Source organism: Strix aluco, chromosome 2, assembly GCF_031877795.1.
Source record: "Strix aluco isolate bStrAlu1 chromosome 2, bStrAlu1.hap1, whole genome shotgun sequence".
In the NCBI taxonomy this organism is placed as follows: domain Eukaryota; kingdom Metazoa; phylum Chordata; class Aves; order Strigiformes; family Strigidae; genus Strix; species Strix aluco.
The window spans coordinates 125,355,551-125,375,831 of record NC_133932.1 but is presented as its reverse complement, the minus strand read 5'-3'; the positions used below and the strand labels follow the sequence as shown (position 1 = coordinate 125,375,831).

The following is a 20,281-nucleotide window of genomic DNA, read 5'->3' as shown; positions in this document are numbered from 1 at the left end:
CAAACAGTCTGTGCAACCAGGTCCTTGCCACTGCAAAGTCAGTGGGATGGGGGAAGGACAAGAAAGTTTGCTGTTTGCAATGCTCAGTGCCCTGCTTGTACAGCTCTTTTAACCTTTGCTCAACAGTATGTCTCATTTCTGCCTCTCTACCTCATGCTTATACCAAGCCCCCAATCTCCTTCCTGTCATTCTGTGATAACGAGGTAATAAATGCAGTAAAGACACTGGTAGATTAGATTAGATAAGAGAGGGTTACAAGAGACTCTGACCGGCTCAGTTGTTCATACAGGACCTCAATGTGTCTTGCTATAGGCAGCTTTGTTTTGCTTCCAGGTCCATTGCTCCCGTCGTCTTGTACCTTTACAGACTATTTCAGAAGATGCTAAATCCTAACTTGCTCCTGTGAGGGGCAATGGCTCTGGACTCCCCTACAAAGCACTTGCAGTAAGTTGGTGCCCACAGGAGCTTCAAAGTGAGCATATGGAGACGTTTGTGATGTAGGAAAAGGTGCTGGCTAAAGAGGGATTAAGTGTTGAGGGAGAAAGCCTGCTCTGAGGAGACAAAGTGTATCAAGAGAGGGAAGGGAACAAGTTTTAGACATGTGAATGTTTTATAACAGGGCTCATAAAAACATATAACAGTGCAGCCTGTTTCACTGCTGCTGTGGAGTTGGTCAAATTGGATCAGTGGGGCTTTCTTCCTTGAAAAATGAAAAAAAGAACTTTGGCAGAACTTAGCAGGAGCCAAGTTATTTTTTGTCCTTGAAAGGATGATTATCCTGCTCTGTACTGATTCGCTTTCCTATTCCCAAGGTAATTTTCAAGCTTCCTTTGCTTACCTGTCATAGGATTGTACAGAGAGAGACACCCAGGCACTGACAGCAAAATTTCACTCTCCTCCTTTGCCCTTCAGCTCTGCTTCTGCAACTCCTAGCACTGGCCTCTAACACCACACTAAGATCGATGGTTACCACATGTGCTGGGAAGTCCAGGCATCCCAGCACCCAGCAAGGACCAAGGCACCCATGAGAAATAGTGAGCCTGAGAGATGGAGTTTCAGCATTAACACTGGATTTCCTGGCTGGGACCTGCCTGTGTGTGGTATGCTTGAGTCCTTTACAGGTAAATCCCTTTTTAATAAATTATTGCCTTCATTTTTTAAAAATATATTTTCAGTAATATATTTAAAGAACGAAAAGCCAAAACAGAGGGAAAGCAGAAACAGTGACAGATCAGAAAAAGGCAATGATAAAATAATAATTCAGCCTTCTCTGAAGGAGCAACACTTACATCATTGGCAAGAAAAGAAACTGGACAGTCTCTTACTAGCACAGTTCAGGATTTTTCCTAGACCACACATACTAGCAAGGAAGGAAGTGGGCCTTTTACATTTGTTCTCTAGTATTTCTAAGTTTTAAAGAAACAACAAGGCCTGTCTTTATACAAGGCATTTAAAAATAGTGTTTTCACTGTACAGCAAACCAAAATGTCATGTTAGTACTACAAGCATCATTTCAGAAAGTAAATGGGTAACTACTTCTTAGGTAAATACAAAGAATACTTTGACCTCTGGCACTGATGGATGACTCATTGACTGAATCATAGAACACCAGGTTGGAAGGGACCTCAAGGATCATCTGGTCCAACCTTTCATGGAAAAAGCACTGTCTAGACAAGATGGCCCAGCACTCCGTCCAGCTGAATCTTAAAAGTGTCCAGTGTTGGGGAATCCAGCACTTCCCTGGGGAGATTATTCCAATCGCAGATTTTTCTCATTGTGAAAAATTTTCCTCTTGTGTCAAATCAGAATCTCCCCAGGAGTAACTTGTACCCATTGCCGCTCATGTTTTCCACGTGACTCCTTGTAAAAAAGGGAGTCTCTGTCTTCTTTGTAGCCAGCCTTTAAATACTGCAACATAGTGATAAGCCTTCTCTTCTTAAGGCTGAACAAACCCAATTCTGTCAGCCTTTCCTCATGCAGCAGGCTTCCCAGTCCCTTGATCATCTTCATGGCCCTTCTCTGGACCCTCTCTGACTGATGCACTGATGTCACATGTTGGGGTTTTTTGTGAGCAATGGCTCCAGTCTATATTCTTGACTCAAGCAAAATCTCCTAGGGATAAATTTTCCAAAGCACTCCAGAGATTTTAGGCTGAGCTCCAAAAATACAATTAGATGTCCAGTTCCCATTTGTTTCAGTTCAATACAGAGAAGATTAGATGCCTAGATGTTGTAAGTCAAAAAGATTTGGACTCCTAGCTGCTCCCAGATTGATCATTGAGATGCAGGAAAGGAATCCAAGGGTCCAAGCATCCAAGTCACCATCAAGCACAGTCATAGAAATACTGCTAACTTGGTAAGAACATTTCCTTTCTAAGACTTAATTGCTCTTCATTTAATTGTAATTGCTTTAAATAATCTGCACATGAGCATGCAACACAATTACATTACAGACCATTACAGTGGCATGTAGGCAGCAGCACTACCAAAATGTATTTAGAGTTCAGAGACACTCAGATTCTGGAGCATGAGTTGAAATGTAAGAGATGGCCAGGAGAGACTCCTCATTTTCTGCTTTGCCCACAACACCCTGCCCTATTTAAGAGTCATTAAAAATACAAGACAGTGGATGTACTACTATTCTTAAAACTGTGGTATACTCTTAAGTATTTTCTGAATCAGGCCAATAAGGATCCCTTCTCCAATACGGGGTCTCATTTCAAGGAAGCAGCACTCAAACTGAAAAGCATTTAATCATGTTTAACTTCACACATATTCTTTAAGTATTTTTCTGAACTGGAGCCTGAGCATTCACAACTGCCTGCCTGGTTTGTGAGCATCCGTGGCCTGCGGTGAGAGGCCAGAGAACCTACATGTGCATTGTCAACTCACAAAAATTTTTCCTTTAAGTTTCTTGTTACAATGTTACCTCTGAGCTTATCCTTTACAAAACTAAAGGAAGGAGGAGAGAATACACTTGTGATCATTAGATTTCCAGTTGAAGCAAAAAGAGAAAAGCTAAAGAAGCAGTATGAGGGAAGATGAGGAGAACATGTGGAAACCATGTGTTCAGCATCTCTCTTGTTAGCCTGGCCCTCTGGCCCTTCCAAGCTAGAAAAACAACATTATGAAGCACTGTCAGGAGCATGAAAGGAGAGAAGGGAGGGCAATAGCCCAGGTGAGAGAGGGGTGAATGTGGAGGAGGAGGAATGGCTAATAGCTCTGGGAAGTGGAGGAGGGGGATGGCAGAGAAGGACTTTACCAGGGGAAGGGGATGAGTGTGACTTTTGTGACCAAAAGAGGCAGCACAAGGATGTGGTAAAGAGTCCTTCTGACCTGTGTCAAAGAGCCTGTGCTTTGATGACAGCCTGGGAGATCCAAGCACAGACGGTACGTCCTGGGAGAGGGCTCTGAAAACCACATAATGGACAGTTTCAGTAAACAGCCCTTTCGACACACCAGTCATCCAAATGCAGTTACCCTTCATGGGCTTGACAGAATGAACACACATCCAGTACACTAGCATGGGGGTTATCGACCTCACTAGCCATCCTGGCTCTATCAGGGCCCCTCAGATGTATTGTGTGTCATACATATGTATGTCAAAGGCCCTACATATGGTTGGTATATATAGAAAGTTTTAGAAGTACATACTGTTTACTCAAGTGACTGGATTAACTTCTGCAGAGCTATTCTGGTCCACCTGTAAATACATGGACTAAAGGGCCTTATGAAAAGTAGTTACTGTGTATTGGCAAGTGGCACTTTTTAAAACCTGACTATCTTGTGTTATGAATGCTGGGGTTTTGTTTTGGTTTTTAAGTACCAAAAATGACAGGATCGTGCTATACAACTACTGGATACCAATTTTTTTTTTTTCTCCAGTTTAAAGCTGTTTTTTTCCTCAGTCCCCTAAGGCTAAAAAAGTGTGTGTTAAACTTGCAGTATAAACTGCTGCTGGGAATTACCCCGGTCCTGATGCCTTTGCTTAGATGAATAGTGAGGTCTGTAAGGCGACTGACCAAGGCGACAAGAGGGGAGAGGACTGTGGTGCTCCCAGCCCTGCTCACACAGGAGCCTCACAGACTTCAGCCCAGGGGTGTCTTCCTTTTAGCTGCCGAGTGTGACACGGATGGCACGCTAAGAGCTCCAGGATGGAGGATGGTCACGCACAGTGTGAGGATGGCTTTCGCGCTGCACCTGGGGCTGTGCCCTCAGGTTCACCATTGGCACAAGCAGTAGATTGTGTCTTCAGGTTGCCTCAGGGCACCCCTCAAAGAACACTCTAAACTAACCCAAAGGGGTGGTTCAGAGTAACTTAGCCTGGAATCAGCCATTATCTCTGTTCTGTAAACTCATGACTTTGATGGAAAGCAAGATGATTTTGTGGTAAAAGGAAAAAAAAGCAGGGAGGCAGGGGGATGGGGCCAGAGTGTGTTTGCAGCTGCTGGCCATCAAATTTCAATTCAATCAACATGACTGAGTTCCAGCTCCTGAAAAAGAGAGCTTTTGACGACATATTGACATAGCCTGAACTACAGTGGTCCAAGTGGCAGTGCTATAATTATAAGGATTATATTTAATACTGCACTTGGAAATGAAGGTCTGAAACACTGTGACTCTCTCTCTCCCTAAAAGCTGGCCAAAATATGTACTAGGAACCATTATGGTAATACACAAATCTGGTAGGAAAAAAGAAACGTCGGAACTCAAATCATTATGAAAGGGGATCATGTGGCTGGCAGCTCAGGTCTGCTGGGAGTTGAGCAGCGAGGAGGAAAAATGAGTGTGAAAGGAAGGGCAATTGGATTTGCAGGAAAAATTGAAAGTAGTTTTTAAAAGTACAGAATTAACTGGTTTAAGGAAATAAGTCAACTGATAATTAATACGCTACTTACTTTTGAATTCAGTTTCCTTTTGTAGCATGTCGTGGACTTCAGCCAGGCTGAGGCCTGTTTGTTGAACAAAGACCAAACCCTGCAAATACTTCTAGACTTGCTTAATTCTACACATCTTGATTTCAGTACGATTACCCATGTGTGCACAATTAAGCACATGCATAACTGTTTCCGGGAACTGGGCCATAGAGGTAAGCAGCCCCATGTTGAAGACCAAGTGTATCTAGCTTGGAAGGATGATGTACCAAAACCTTTTAGAGAATCAGAGAGAATGCATTTCTTGATATAAACTAGCATAATGACCAGAAAAAAAAGCTTGATCCTACATTAGGCTGATGTTCCACAGTGCCACGTCCATAGTATTTCCCATAGGCAGTTTCAGGAGGGGCTAATCAGAACAGAATCAAGACTGAAGCTCAGATATTGAGATACCATAGCAGTGAGGAAAAGAGAAAAAAAGAAAACAGAATGGGTAGGGGGAGGGGAAGGGAAGGGAAGGGAAGGGAAGGGAAGGGAAGGGAAGGGAAGGGAAGGGAAGGGAAGGGAAGGGAAGGGAAGGGAAGGGAAGGGAAGGGAAGGGAAGGGAAGGGAAGGGAAGGGAAGGGAAGGGAAGGGAAGGGAAGGGAAGGGAAGGGAAGGGAAGGGAAGGGAAGGGAAGGGAAGGGAAGGGAAGGGAAGGGAAGGGAAGGGAAGGGAAGGGAAGGGAAGGGAAGGGAAGGGAAGGGAAGGAAAGGAAAGGAAAGGAAAGGAAAGGAAAGGAAAGGAAAGGAAAGGAAAGGAAAGGAAAGGAAAGGAAAGGAAAGGAAAGGAAAGGAAAGGAAAGGAAAGGAAAGGAAAGGAAAGGAAAGGAAAGGAAAGGAAAGGAAAGGAAAGGAAAGGAAAGGAAAGGAAAGGAAAGGAAATTGGAGTGTCTGGAGATGGTTTCTAAAGCAACAGAACCCTAAATAAATGGTCTGATTTTCCAAAGTGAAAAACATACACTGAACAGCCCATGCAGCATTTTCGCCAACTGTCACTGGGGTGGCATTTCTGAAATCTGGTGGAATGACTCATCCCAAAACAACAACTGTTGCCAACAAGGTCTTTCCTCCAGGTCTAGTTATTTGAATGAGAGAGCCATAAAAACAAAATAAACAGAGAAATCAGAGGCAACTCCTTGTCTTGGGGTTCAACTCAGAAGCTCCCTGTGAAGCCATCCACTCTCCAAGATGCCTCACCAATCCACTGAACAGGAATCCAGGTGATCTTCTGGGCCAAGGAAGGGATCAGCCCTGCTGGAGTGAACCTGTTGTTCATTAAAACAAATTCCTCCTTCCTCTAGTCACTACCTCTCATACCACACATATGTGCAGGATGCATCCTCCTGAGCCATTCTGCCCTCCCCGTTAGGGATTTCAAATGGTGGCAAACAATACCAGAGGAATCATGACCCTGCCGACAGGTAGCACAGTTCTCAAATGGTTTGAGACAGACACCCTTCAATTCAGTGGGAGCAGACCTGGCCCAGAGAGTACACTGTCGTGCAGTAATTAAACACAGTCCCGTGAGCACCGATAAGTGTCCTTCTTTGGCTAGTACAAAATACAACAATTTCAAAGAGACTTTCTGAAGCAGTGTTGTTTTGCTGAATAATTTATGTCCCTGAGTCCTCTGAAAATGAGCAGCATACACTTCAGCGCTGCAACAGCTATTCAGTGTAGACAGTGCACATTGTGTTCAGTAAGCTCATTGCTTAAACACTGTTGCCATGACTATAAGAAAGTGATTATACTATTGTTTACAAGAGTCTCTCAATAAGTCATTACCACGGTAGCCAGAGTTTTGCCTCAAGTCAAAATTTTTGGGAAGAAAAAAAATCTCACAGGTATAATTAACTTTGTGATCAAGATAATTCCACTGAAAAACTTTGAAAACTGAATACATCGTATGGTGAGGAATGAAAATAAGTAAGAATCACAAGTTTCTCAGGACTGTTGACTCTCTGGTTTTCTGACTGTTTCATTGGTAAATTCCATGGAGAAGAAAAGTCCTGCTAACTAAATAACTGTTGTAACTCGTTTTCAAGGAAGAAATAATTTATAGGGCAAGCACCAATGTAGTTCAACTGTGATGAGTAACTCTGTAAAAACAAACCACTTTGTACACAATGTAAGGGAAAAAAGACTTAAAAAACCTGACTTATTTAGAAGAAACATTTGGGATTATGAAATATGGCTTTTCAGTGTCCTGTAATGAAATCGATACCCAGAGCATTTAGTTCTGCATCCTCTAGTGCATATGTCCAGTACATGACCTCTTTATCTCAACAGTGTGCTGATGATCAATAGTTTCCAAAACTAAGAAGTAACTCTGAAGCTGTTGGAAAGTCGTCCTCACATTTCCTATGGACAGTAACAGGCCGCAGAACACAAAGCAAAGAGATGATTAATAGAGTGTTGGGCTAGGAGTCAGGAAATCTGGGCTCTGTTCCCAGCTCTGCCACTGACCTGCTGTTTGACCTTGGGCAAGACACTTGACCTTACCGTGCTTCTGTTCCTCCTTCCATTCTTTGTCTATCTCGTCTCTTGAGGCCCTAAGGTATGCAGGGAAGGGCATGGTTCTCACTGGGTGTTTGTATAACACCTACTCTAGGGAGGTGCCCGCAGAGGTCTGTAATAAAGCCAGGGTACCACAGGGATGACTCTTGCACAATAGCATGTTTTGTTTCGAAACAGAATAGCCACGATGAACCTTCTTGGAGTTTCATCTGCTCCTCCAGGAACTTACTGGGTCTTTCAGCCAGCTTCAGGCTCAGGCATCAGGTAAATGGGCTTGCAAGATCTGCTTCCTCACTGTGTCAGAAGTACTTTCATGCCTATTTTTAATTGGTACTAATTTCTCTGCACCTTGATTCAGCTGGGTTTGCAAGCACATCAGAATTATAACTGAGTGACACAGATAAAAATAGTTACAGGAGCCATTCCTGAACAAAAGGAATTTCTTCAGGGAAGTGCCAACACCTGTATGTGAAGCCACAGGCATGAGGTATTTTCAAATTAAACCAAAATAAATGATAATTTTTCAGTAAGTGTGTTGGAATTTTCTGTAAGTTGTTCAATTAAGATATATTTCTGAGTCTTTCTCCCACCCCGAGCCATAAACGTGAACCTTCCTCCATTACTACCAGATGGGAAACAACACATGCAGGACAAGGTGGCTCCCACCTGCTAGTGCTGGGGTGCAGCTGCAGCCTCGATAGAGAGCAGATGACTTGTGTATATGCTCTCAGTCCCACTTTGCTCCCAGTTTGCTGGAGCATCAAGTACATTAAATGCTTGGATACAGCCAACTTATTTGGAAGACTGATTGGAAGACTGATTGACAAACTGATGCAGAATCAAGAGCAAGTAAAGCAAGAAAGTATGAAGCATACATTTATGATTATGAATGAACGGATGGAAAATGCTTTCCTCTCCTAAAAGGAAGGGGCACTGCCACATGTTGCACTTTTGTTGTGAATCTTGGCAACGCAGTGCCATAAAAACTGAGCTCTGGGAGTCATGTGATTATGTAAAAGACTCATTTGGGTTTGTATTTTCAGTGCTCATACCTGTGGGTCAAAGGCTGAAAAGGTGATTCGAGTGCACCTCAAAGGCTCAAAACACAGAAGTCAAATAAGAAGAAACCATCAACTCACATACATTGCCTGCAGCTTTGCCAAAGCAAACGGTCAAATATCCTGTCTTAGGCTCCATCAATAATAAATGTGGCTTCTAAGCCATAAAACTCACCATCAGATCTCAATGCACTTTACAAAGGTGATAAATAGTATTTTTCACAGAGGAAACTGAGGTTTATGGAAGTGAAATAACAGGAGTAATCTGTTGAATAGATCCTAGAGTCAGAGTAGAAACACTGAGTTTCTAGTTCATAGCACGCTCACCTAAGAACTGTTGCTTGAGAGTTGCGGGTATTTTGTGTTGGGTATTGGTGTTGGCACTGCCATACAATTATGGATTGATTACCTGCATCTAATAATACTTTGGAAGAACTTGACAAAGTATGACAAATTCACAGGTTGGCTCTCAAGTGATTATAGGAAGCTTTTCATGCGAAATCTGGGGCATAAATAGTTTATGCTTTCATCTAAAAAAAAAAAAAAACCAGAAAAAAATCTGTTTTTTAAATTGAAAAAGTGATCCAAATCTCACTTGGCACCAACTCCTTTTTTGCAGCCAAGACCACTGCCTCTTTCACTGCTCAAAGCTGTTCCAAACTGTAGCAGCGTGATATGGGTAAGGTCCTTTCCAGGTTTATAGCCACTGATTCAGATTCGTGGAAAAGCCAGCTCTGTCATGAATCCCATCAGCTTTATCCTGCTGCTGCTAGGAACACTATCACACAGGGGAACGTTGACATGCGGACACCAGAGAAAAGCCAAAGAGCAAAGACCTTGTTCCTCCTCTTCGGAGCAGTCAGGTGGCTAAAGCTCTTCTATGTACCATGTAGCTGATTGTGTGCCCTCTAAAGTGTTACATAGTGGTTTCTTTAATCACCCTCCTGAACTCCATAGAAGTGATGGTGTCAGGTCATTTTCATGTAGAGCTGGGCCCTCTGTGGAGACCAGGGTCCCGTGTGCTAGGTGGTGAGACGGTGCCATCTGAAGAGCTCAAGCACAGAAGGGAAATAGTGGCACAACAGAGGACATGCACAAGGTCACAGAGAGGCTTGCGGCAGAGCTGGCACCTCTATGCCAGTGCTTTGTTAGCTGGAGCAGCTTGCCAGCTTCCAGCTCCTCCTACACCACATACAAGGTGCAATGTAAGTGCAGCCGTGGAGATGATAGATACTACCCTTCCCAAAGTTGTCAAAGGGACCAGGATAGAGCACTTCTTCTCCAGTATTGAGACACAGGTGAAGTTTCAGTATCATAAACCAACAGACTTGATAAGAAAGGCAGCCTACAGTTGGCCTCTGAAGATGGTATCTTGGTAGAAATGACCGTTGACAGCAGTTAGGAAGAGGAAGAGAGGCATGTTACAGCCTTTTTTAACCTGCTAACTGACTAACCTAGTTGCTGGAGGTTTTTTGGTCACTGCAAGCTAACCGAACCCCACACAGACCTTCTGCAGGCAGTGTTCTTTGCGAGGGGAGAAGTAATGATAGTCAGATAAGTCTAAGTTTTTGCAAAGCAGCTTCTCTGACTCAGACATACCCTTCTAAGGTTCAGATTTCCTCAGAGAGCGGCTAACATTTTTGCTGGAGTCACACTTCTCAGCACAGAAGAAATAGAAGCTGTATATGACTCTCCTTTGTTGTGGTGCTACACACAAGGGACTCAATTTGAGTACCTCAGGGGATGAGAGAGCTCTATCAGAGGATATGCCATAATAGTCAGGGAAGTTAAGAAGCCCATGGGTTGGAGAGTGTGTCAAATCCAGGCAGCCAAACTGTTTCTCTGCTCGTTACCTACAGAAACTTTGGTGGTGGAAACAGTCTGTTAAACAGCTTCAGAATGGAGAAGGCTTTCATTAAATGTATTCAAAGCTTTAAAAGCTTCAAAGGAGGCAAGTGATTTGATTGGAGACCTAGGACTGAAAAGGCTCCTACACTAGCATACTTTTAACAAATCCACTCGCTCAACTTTTCATTAAATACAGCTTTTATACAGCTTCCAGGGGATCTTCTTGATTTTGGTTCAGAAAACGTTCTTACAGCTGAGGGAAACAAAGATTTTAAATGGCTCCCATGTCCATCCTAGCCAAATGGATCCCAGCAGGCTAGAGGGCCTATGGCAGCAGATCAAAATTTTCTACCCACAAAAGCAATGATGTGACTTATTCATTTTACCTGACTCAGCTACATAAATTGTCTTTATCAGAACCCAGCTCTCCTCCCACAGAAACACAAGTAGTAGACAGCAGTCCTTCACTCCACAAACAGAACATTTCACTGCTTTGGCACCAAACTTTGTTAGTCAAAAGATCCCACCCCAGGTCTGCAGAACAGTTTGTGCTTTAATCCACCTGTGCTCACCGCACCATAACATCACTTCACCTCATAGCTGGTCACCTTATACTGCTTGCTCCAGAGTGCTTTCAAAAGTTACGTACATCCAGGACCAGAAAATGCAGCTATTTCTGCAGGGTACCCCAGCAGCCAACTAGCAAACAAAGCAAAGCACTTGGGAGATGGGGGAAAAGTAAACTTGGGCCAAAGATACCAGAGCACAAACCTTCCTTTTAAAATACTTGAGGATCTTTAATGCTAGCACAGGGGATGCCAAACCTCACCAAGCATAGTGTGGATCATTAAAAAAAGTTATTAAGAAACAAAGTCAGGGCTTCCATGATCATTAAAGGATCTCCACATAAAATAACTGCCTAAATTGAGGTTTTACAAGCCAAACTTGGCTCTTGGCACCAATCAGGCAACCCTGTCTTCCACTGAGGTCCTCCGGGAACTGGGACAAACCCATTGACTCTTCCAGATTTGTGCTGCTGTTGATGAGAATTTAGGGGAGTAGGAGAAATTAACCCATTCCCCTCTTCCTTGGCTACATCATCTTTATGGGACTGTTTTCCCTTTCCTTTTTCACCTGCATGCGGACCTCATCCAGGGAGCAGGACACCTTCACAGTCACTCTTCTGAGTACAGAAAATATTAATATATTTAATTAATATTTTAATTGAATCCTTATAATGATAAATCCAGCACAACTTCGAGATGGGTGAAAGTAGAACAAGTCACCTGTGACTGATGACAAACATCACTGAACACACTCAGAGCCACTGGTGTGATGGCTGCAATGAAAGAACCTGACCAGAATAATACAATAATGACTGCAAAACAGACTTCCCGGCTTGCACAGAGCAAAATGAACAGTGCTCAGACTATGTCAGAAGAATGGAGGCATGAATCGGCTGCTGCAGATTTGAAACTGCAGTGCAGGAACTTTGGTATTACCAGTTCAATGCTTAAGCCACTGAGGAATGCCCTCCACAGCTAACTGTTTATATATAACATAAATAATATAAACAGCTAAGTGCTGGAGGGCATATACAAACATATAGATGTATGGATAAAAGAAAGACAGAATATTTTATCTGTTCCACTCTGCACCATGAAAAGTAACACCGCCATATAAATAAACAAATGTCAGCTCTTGAGAAATGCAGGGAGGGAGAAAGTACAAAAGCCTTCCTAGCCGTGACCTGAAGAATAAATTTCTTCTTCACATGCACCCACATCCATTGGTCCAGCTAAAAAAATCTGGTGTCCACTCTCCAATTAGCAAATGCTGCTGCCAAAGATTCTTTCTCAGAAATCAAAGTAACACTGCCAAATTAAGCCCAAACCAAACCCCACAAAAAACTCTCATTTCTGCCAGTTTTAAACTGTCCACTGGGAAAGGATATCAAATAACAAATCAAATATCAAATAACAATGTCAGATAATCACTTCAAGTTCTTTGATATGTTCAAGTGGATGTCATTTCAAATGTTATCGAGTGTCAAATATTTACTCTTGAGTCTAACTGTGTAAACGACCCATCCAATGCCACTAAACATGGCAGGCACACTTGTAACAAGAGCAGTGGGACCTGCAAAGCAAAGGAAACAACCCAGCTATTTTCAGGAGAGGAAGTGTGGGGACAATCTTGGTTTTGCAGACGAAGAGCATCCTGATAGCCAGAACTCCCCAAAGAGAGTTATGACCACCTTTGCGCTTATCTGTGTGGAGTTTTTTTTTTAACTGGTGAATCTACAGCAAGGCAGGCAGAGCTTTACAGTCACCCCGTGGAGTCAGAGATGCGTCCAATCTCACACGCTCAGTGTGAGACTCACACAAACGCTCCTGTCCTGTGCTTCCCTGTGCCAGAGCAGTACCGGCCACAACTGAAGCTCAGAGCTGCGCCTTGTTCCAGGACCCTGCACACCTCAGATCTGCTGTCTGCTGTGAGCAAAAAGCCTGGAATTAGAGGAATAGTGCATATAAGGCTTTCACTAGATTTCCTCTTGGGAAACACCCCACAGAGGATGAATTCTCCTTAGAGATCGTTCTCTTCCCCATCTATTTATAATGCACAGGACAACAGGCTTGGTCTGTCCTTAGCCTTGTCCTTCAAGCAGCTTTGGAATAACTGGTGGAGCAAATTCCTCCTCCAGCTACAGCTGGAGAGAAAGCAAGACCCCATTATTTGCCTGCCCATCCCTGCCCTCTGAATTTTCATGAACAGGAGCACAATGATGTGCTACCTGGTCTATGACCCTCAGCCACTTGAATTCATCCCACTCAGACACCATGTGGTTTGCTTTTCCTTTTTAATATTTGCAACAATGTTCTAAGGAGCTCTTGGTAAGGGGAACATGTGCCTCCACGACACAGAGACGTGACTCTGAACCTATGCCTTTCTCTGTTCCTTAATTAGGCTGTCCTACCAGAGCAGCAAATGAGGAATGTCTGTGTCAAGCACAGAGTGGGAGGATCAGCGATGTGCAGTGATACCATTACAATACCGCTTCATGAGCCAGCATTTCTCCAGCGTCAAACCATGGTTCAGGGACCCAAACACCATGCTCAGTGAAGTCACGTACCTTGTCAGCAGGATTACCGAACGCTAGCATGCAAACACGAGGGGAACTTTGTCAGACCTTTCCCTTGTCCAAGACACATATGTGCAGAGTTATCTGGGAGGTAACGCAACATGCAACGTGGAGCGAGGGCTGTGCACGGCATTCTCCAGCAAAGAGCAGGTTAACAGTCATTAGTGGTATTTCAGAAACAAGGACAACCTCTCTGCATTTAAAAGATTAAAATCTTTCAATATTTTCTTTGGAGTTGTTTCATTTAGCACTTTCAAACAGCTGCTTCCAGCTATTTCATAATAATAGTAGCAACTAGTAAAAAAACCCCCGAAAACAAGAAAAACCCTACACAGGCCTGTTCCCTGATTTCAGAAACTGGATTTTTCTGGGATGTAGATTATTAGCCAAAAGCCTTTTTTTCCCGCCATAGGACAAGTGCAAAGCATTTCATTAATACACACTGGAAAAATAAGATAATGGCTTTCTTGACTGTGACGAGGAACATGGGGAGATTTAATCTCAACACTGAGTCAGGTCGAAGCGCCTAAAGTCCCCTCGGACACAATGTTATCGCATTAACGCTTACATCATCACCCTCACAAATGATGCTGAGTAACGCAGCCCCAAACGTCGATCCACGCACCGCAGCGAACTCCCAGGCAAGAAGGGAGAAACAACCACAAAGGTCCCGTTTTAGCATACGTCAGGCACTAAGAAAGATAAGTTTGATGCCTGGAGCGGAGGGAGCAATCTATTTTGAGCCGTTCAAATAGCAGCCACGGGCCTATCAGGACGCAGTCACTCCTCTTAATATTTCGCATGTGTGCTGAGAATTAAGAGTTGGAAGGCAGCGCAGCACAGCATAAGCCTTCAAAAGTGTGGTACACGGGCTGCTCGTAATAAAGTAACAGGAGACAAGGCTTCGCCTCCTTGACACATTCAGAGCAATTTCCAGTTGAAAAAGGTCAACATATCATTTACAAAGCAGCAATGCCTGGAAAACTCTTGTAACTCTGCTCTGCGAAACACACTCTGGTAATAACAAACTGACCATTTCTGGTGAAGCTGGTGCTGGGAGCAGCGGGCGTGAGCCGCTGTCGCTCTGCGGGACGTCGCTGTGCTCTCCCGCACAGCGCTGCTTCTGCGAGCGCCCGCCGGTCACTGAGGGACGCAGCTGAACCACGCGCACGGGCTCCCATTTCTCAGCACTGCCCATCTGCCTCGTGGGTAAATACTGGCCGGGTTCGAGGGACACGGCAGCAAACTGCTGCCTCGAGTGAAAATAGCTGCCTGAAGCCCTGATGAACAGGGTAAAATGGGACAGGGGGACAATTTTGAAGATGGGCGATACTTTAGCGCTACTTTTCACCCCTGCCTGGGGATGTGCTGACAGCGTTTGCCGCCGGTGCACCTCCTCAGGGATCCTTGCTGTCACCACCTCGGCGGGGCAATGGCGGAGGCACGCGACGCGTTTTTAGGACCACAACCTGGTTTAAAAAAAACTCCAAGCAGCCCCAAAATCCCTTCGAGGGAGGACATGTCCCTCAGCTCCCCCGCTCACGGCCTGGCAGCCCTGCGCACCATCCCTCACACCCGCCAGGCCCAGCACCTGGTAGGGACCCTCGTGGGGGGTGCGAGGCGCAGCGGGTCAAGCCGGGTGACCACGGACACCCCCCACCCACCGCAGGAACGCCCTCGGGTGGGGACGGGCCTCGGCCTCGGCGCTGACCCCACCTTCGCGCCTCGCCTGAGGGAGTGGGGGGGGGGGGGGGGGTGCCCTGAGGGGAGCAGGTGGGGGGGGGGTTTCCCTCCAGGCCGCGCGTCGCGGCCCCTCCCCGCCGGCAGGGGGCGCTGTGACTCACCGCCAGGAGGGCCGAGGCGCGCTGCTCCCCCGCCGGCTGCTCCCCGTTGATGCCGCCGTTGCTGAGGAGGTGCTGGTGGTAGTCCGGGGGCGCGGCGGCGGCGGCGGCGGGGGTGGCCGAGCCGCCGGCGGCGGCCGCCTTGGGGTGCTTGCCGGCCTTGCGGGCGCCCTGCCCCTGCTGCACGAGGTGGAGGAGCTGCAAGGTGCTCTCCCGCTCGCGGTCGGAGCTCTCGGCGCGGCCCCGCTCGTAGCGCCCCTCGCAGCTGAGGTGGTGCTGGCGGCAGACGGCGATGCGGGCCCGCAGCCGCTCCACGATGGCGCTGTGCACCCGGGGTGCCGCCGGGCCCCCCCCCAGCAGCCCGGCCCCCAGCCCCGCGGCCTGGGGGGGAGCCGTGTCGCCCATCGCTGGCTGCCGGTCCTGGCCCTCCGGATGGGTCGGTCCTCACTGCCGCATGGAGGGGGGGGGGGGGGGGGGGGGGAAGGCGGGGGCAGCGGCGGGAGCCCGAGCCCGGGGGCTGGCGGCGGGGCGGAGGGCGGTCAGCCCCGCGCCCCCAGCCCACCCCCACCCGGCCCCCGGGCGGTGACGGCCCCGCGGGGGGTTGACAGATCGCGGAGGAGGGGTGGGACACACACACACCACACACACGGGACGTGGGGGGCACGGGGGGGCGTGCGGCGGGCGCTAGGGTTGTGCCAGCATCGGGCGGGCGGGAGGGGCGGGGGTCGGGGCCGGGCAGCCCCCGCCGAGGGGCTCCGCGGAGCGGAAAAGGCGCCCGGGGAGGGGGGTCGGAGGGGGCTCCGCCGGGGGAGGAGGGCAGGAAAAAAAAAAAGAGCGAGCCGCTGCCTCCCAAATGAATCTCTGGACGAAGGAGATCTCCCTCGGGAATGAGTGAGACTTGGCAGGTTTATTGATTTTATTTTATTTCGGGGAAGCGGGGGGGTTATTCCTTGAAGTGGAAATTTAAGGCATTGCCGTGCTCGGCGGCACGGAGAAACCCCCCCGGCGGACCAAAAATCTCATAGATGTGGCGGAGTGGGGGGGTTTGGTTTTTGTTGGGTTTTGTTTGTTGTTTTTTTTCTTTTTTTCTTTTTTCTAAAGTCTTTAGTAAATGTGCAAATAAAGAGCCGGGGAAGGAGGAGGAGGAGGAGAAGGAGGAGGAGGAGGAGGCGGCTCGGGTTAGTTTAGTCTTTGTGCTTTCTCGTTTCGCTCGCCCGCTCTTTGCTGGCCACTCTTCGGTTCATTACTGTGTCCAACTGTCTGCCGCTAAATTGTAGTTCCTCTAAAAATAAGAGAGACGGATCCCCCGTCCGGAACAATGTCAGTCAGTGGACTTCCAGACCACGCTTCGCCTTCAGTTAATCCAGCCACTGGATAAAATCCGTACTGCTTTCAGTGCTGATTTCCCCCCTTAGTAATAAAGCAGCAAGCTACGACCCCAGGCAAAGAACTCCTCTCGCATACTTTCCCTTATACTCCCAGATACTGAATAGTTTCAAGTACAGTTTCAAGAAAAGCACGGGGGGGAAAAAAAAAAAAAAAAAAAAAAGGAAAAAAAAAAAAAAAAAGCCAGCCCCTCTTCAGACAGTAATTACAAACGGAGAGTTGCACTTACAAACTTCCAGCATTTTGCACCCAGAACAGTCCAGCCACTTTTCCTTTGTGTTTTTCTATATTCCATCCCCGACCCGCTGGGGTGGGTGGTTGCCGGTGGGTTATCGGCGCTGCCTCCGCCGGTCGCTGCCGCCGCCGGGTGCCCGAGCTGCCCGTTGCCCTCTGCGGTGCGGAGCGGTGCGGAGCGGCGCGGAGCGGGTCCGCGGAGCGGGGCGCTGCGGGGGCGGGAGGCGGGTGTCACCGATAGCGCGGCCGGGGACGCGGCGCCGGGGAGGCCGGGGCGAGGCGCGGAGCCTCCCAGCGGCCGCCGAGGGGAGTCGGGCCGCCGCCGCCGCTCCCCGGGAGGTATTTGCATGGGAGGAAGCCAAGGAAATCCCCTTTCCCCTCGCTCTGTACCTGGGTGCCGGGCCGGGGCGCGGGCGGGCGCCGCCTGAGCCGCCGCCGAGGAGCGCAGCCTCCCGCTCCCCCTCCTCCCCCGGCAGCGGAGACCTTCAGGCGAGTACGAGGGAGCTCTCGAATAAATCACGGCGCTGCGCTCCTCTACCAGCTGGATTTCTCTGGAACAGGCGGTAGAAAAACAAGCAGTGCCTTCTAGGGCGCTCTCCGGCACCGGGCGGGTGCGCGACACGAGGTCAGGCTCGGGGTGCGGGAGCGCCGGGCTCCGACAGGACCTTCCCGGGTGCCCGGGGCAAGGCACGGAGCCCCTGCACTTCGGTTCCTCCCCGGGAAAGCCACGGCCTCGGTGCTTCTCTTGTCCGACTCCTCTATTTAGAGCAGGGGTGGCCGACTGCGAGATCTGGCCCCTGGTACCGGGCTCGCTGCAACTGGCAGCCGTGGGGTTCTGCGTGTTGCTGTAGGTGAGCTGTGAAGGAGGATGCAGAAATAGTGGGAGCTGGTCGGCTTTATTAAAGCAATATGCTGTTGTGCTACCGTGGCTGTATTATCCGAATTCCCAAATACCTCTTTGGGAATAAAAATGGCCCCCAAGTATGAAGTGACACATCCCTGATGGAAAACCTTTAAGGTCTTTTGGGACTGTACAGCCCCTAATACAACAGTCTCATCTAGTTCTGCAGTGGGGACAGTCAGAAAAATACACAAATTTCATCACAACATACCAGGAGCATTAAGCTGAGAATGAGGAGGAACTAACAATAACCCTCTCAGGTGCTTTTATCCCCCTCCAAGGTCACCCACATAAATACTTCAAATGCCAATGACGAAATGACATTCCTGGAAATACCCCCAAAATACAAGATCTGCAGCACTGGACATACGGGAAACATGAAAGCCCCCACTTTCATGACCCCCATCTCCCTCATGTTGCAACAAACATCCATGTGGGTTTCCAGGATCTGGCTGGGTGAGCACCAGCCAGAGTCTGCGGCACATTCAGACCCATGTTTGCCCCAGCAAAAACTTTGACTCTTCGCTGAGGGACAAGGTCTGGGGAAGCCGGGTTTGTGGATGTGCTACCTTCAGAGGAAGGCGTTATAGCTAACAGGAAAAAGGGATTTTTTTGTTTAACCTTGACCAACTGAGGAAGAGTGGGTTATTATTTGATACATAACAGTAGCATGCATCTGTTGAGAACAATGGGCTGGCACAGTTGGGAAAAAATACGAAATTTTAATGTTTGTAAAATAATAGACAATGTTACCTTTGCTTCAGGCCTCACTAGGGCTTTTATTCATTCTTTATAGCTCAGATGTCACTGCCGTGTTTAAGAGGATCAGTCACAGAACGCCTGTGTAACACTAACACACGAATCTCATGGAGAATAAGCACGGGTGTTTCCAATGAAGTCTTGGCTGGGTTTTTCAAAGTTGCTGTGGGAATACGAGATCGGTGGTGCTGCTCCAGAAGATACCAGGGTAGCTGCAGGAGTTCTCTCTCTCTTACAAGATTTTGTAGAACTCGGAGAACGATCTTTCAAAACAAAGGGTTTTGAATTTTAACTTCAGACGTGTAAGATTCACTTTTTGCCAAGCAGCATCTCATGTGTTTGTGGTTTAATATATCCCTTTCAGGGCGAGAGACAGCTGGTTGCAGGGCTGCACTACAAGTCCCCGTCGCTCAATACACAGCAAATGCTGCCCCTGGCGTTTCATAGAAGAAAATACCCTAAATCCATGCCTCAGCTTTTCAAGTCTTATCCAGAAGACCCTGGCGAATGTCACAAGCCCCTAGATACCGTCATCATTTTTGGTTTGCCTAGTTGTCAGTTTTCTTAAAAGCAAACAGTTCTTAACATCATCGTAACATCACTTGCGATTCGTGTCATAGGCATTCTAATAAACACACATGATAAACAGTAACATAACAGGTCATGAATAATTAATTACTTTTTTCTTTATGTCTGCATTAATTTGTGACCTTTTTACATGATACTGTAATCTCACATGAGCTGTCATGCTTGAGCATTTTTTCTGTGTGAATTCACTACTGTGGTCGAAGCTCTGAGTCCCCTAAGTCATCAGCCCCTTCCAGACCAGCAAAGCACTTACTTGTGCTGGGTTCACAGCCAGGAATTCTCACCACAGACACCCCATTGTGCTACTAACTTTCCAAAAATGGAACAAAAAGACTGTGCTGAACCTATGTCACTTAAAAACTTGAGTGCATGCTTAAATCTAGGTGCATACCTTGTTCATCCCGTATCAAATTACTTCAAAGTTATATTAACTCCACCGTAATGGCACATGCTTAATATCAATCTTGCAGAGGATTTGGCAAACTGGAGCTTTGAATTTTCAGCCACTTCCATTACTTGCTTTCAGTGAGGGTTCTTAGCCATTTTGAATGACTGGAGTTATGCGTACATGTATCTCCTGGGCTATTCCCAGCTAGGTGGGCTCACGTACATGCCGCTTGCGTACCGTGCAGCTCACCTAGTAAACTGTTTAACTTTGGAGTAGAGTCTGACTGCACCCACGTCAATTTTCTTGTCCTTAAATTTTGGGCACGAGGTGCATGCAATTACTGCTCTGTTTAAACTGTAAAATAAGCCATCTTGATTGCACGCCAGTTTTTTAATTAAGAATATAATCCCCAAGGCAACCTAAAGAAACCATGTCTACATCTTATTTAATAAACAACAGGGAAAAAAACCAAACCAAAACAACCCCACGCCATTACTTACTACCTAGAAAAATACCAAAATTCACATACACTATTCAGGGAAGTGGAGCCACTGAGGAGGTTATCATCAGCTTCTTTCAGTACCATTTCACATATTTCTCATATTATTGGCTGGTAGATCATACTTTCTTATATTCTTTTGTCTCACCTCTAAATTCAGATTAGAAATTGGTATTTCTTATTTCTCAAAGCAGAATCAGAAA

General features: G+C 46.9%; 1 protein-coding gene and 1 long non-coding RNA gene across 2 annotated transcripts; one reads left to right on the top strand and one right to left on the bottom strand.

The window, feature by feature from the left end:
- Positions 1 to 15,416: 15,416 nt before the first annotated feature.
- LOC141919840 (uncharacterized) lies at positions 15,417 to 19,436 on the top strand. The gene is made up of 2 exons (XR_012622125.1): positions 15,417 to 15,528; positions 18,968 to 19,436. It is a non-coding gene; the product is annotated as an uncharacterized LOC141919840 (long non-coding RNA).
- LOC141919999 (uncharacterized) lies at positions 16,226 to 18,339 on the bottom strand. The gene is made up of 3 exons (XM_074816686.1): positions 18,272 to 18,339; positions 16,939 to 17,872; positions 16,226 to 16,605 (listed from the first exon to the last, which is right to left on the bottom strand). Exons 1-3 carry the CDS (start codon positions 18,337 to 18,339, stop codon positions 16,567 to 16,569), a joined length of 1,041 nt encoding a protein of 346 aa, XP_074672787.1. The 3' UTR covers positions 16,226 to 16,566.
- Positions 19,437 to 20,281: the final 845 nt, after the last annotated feature.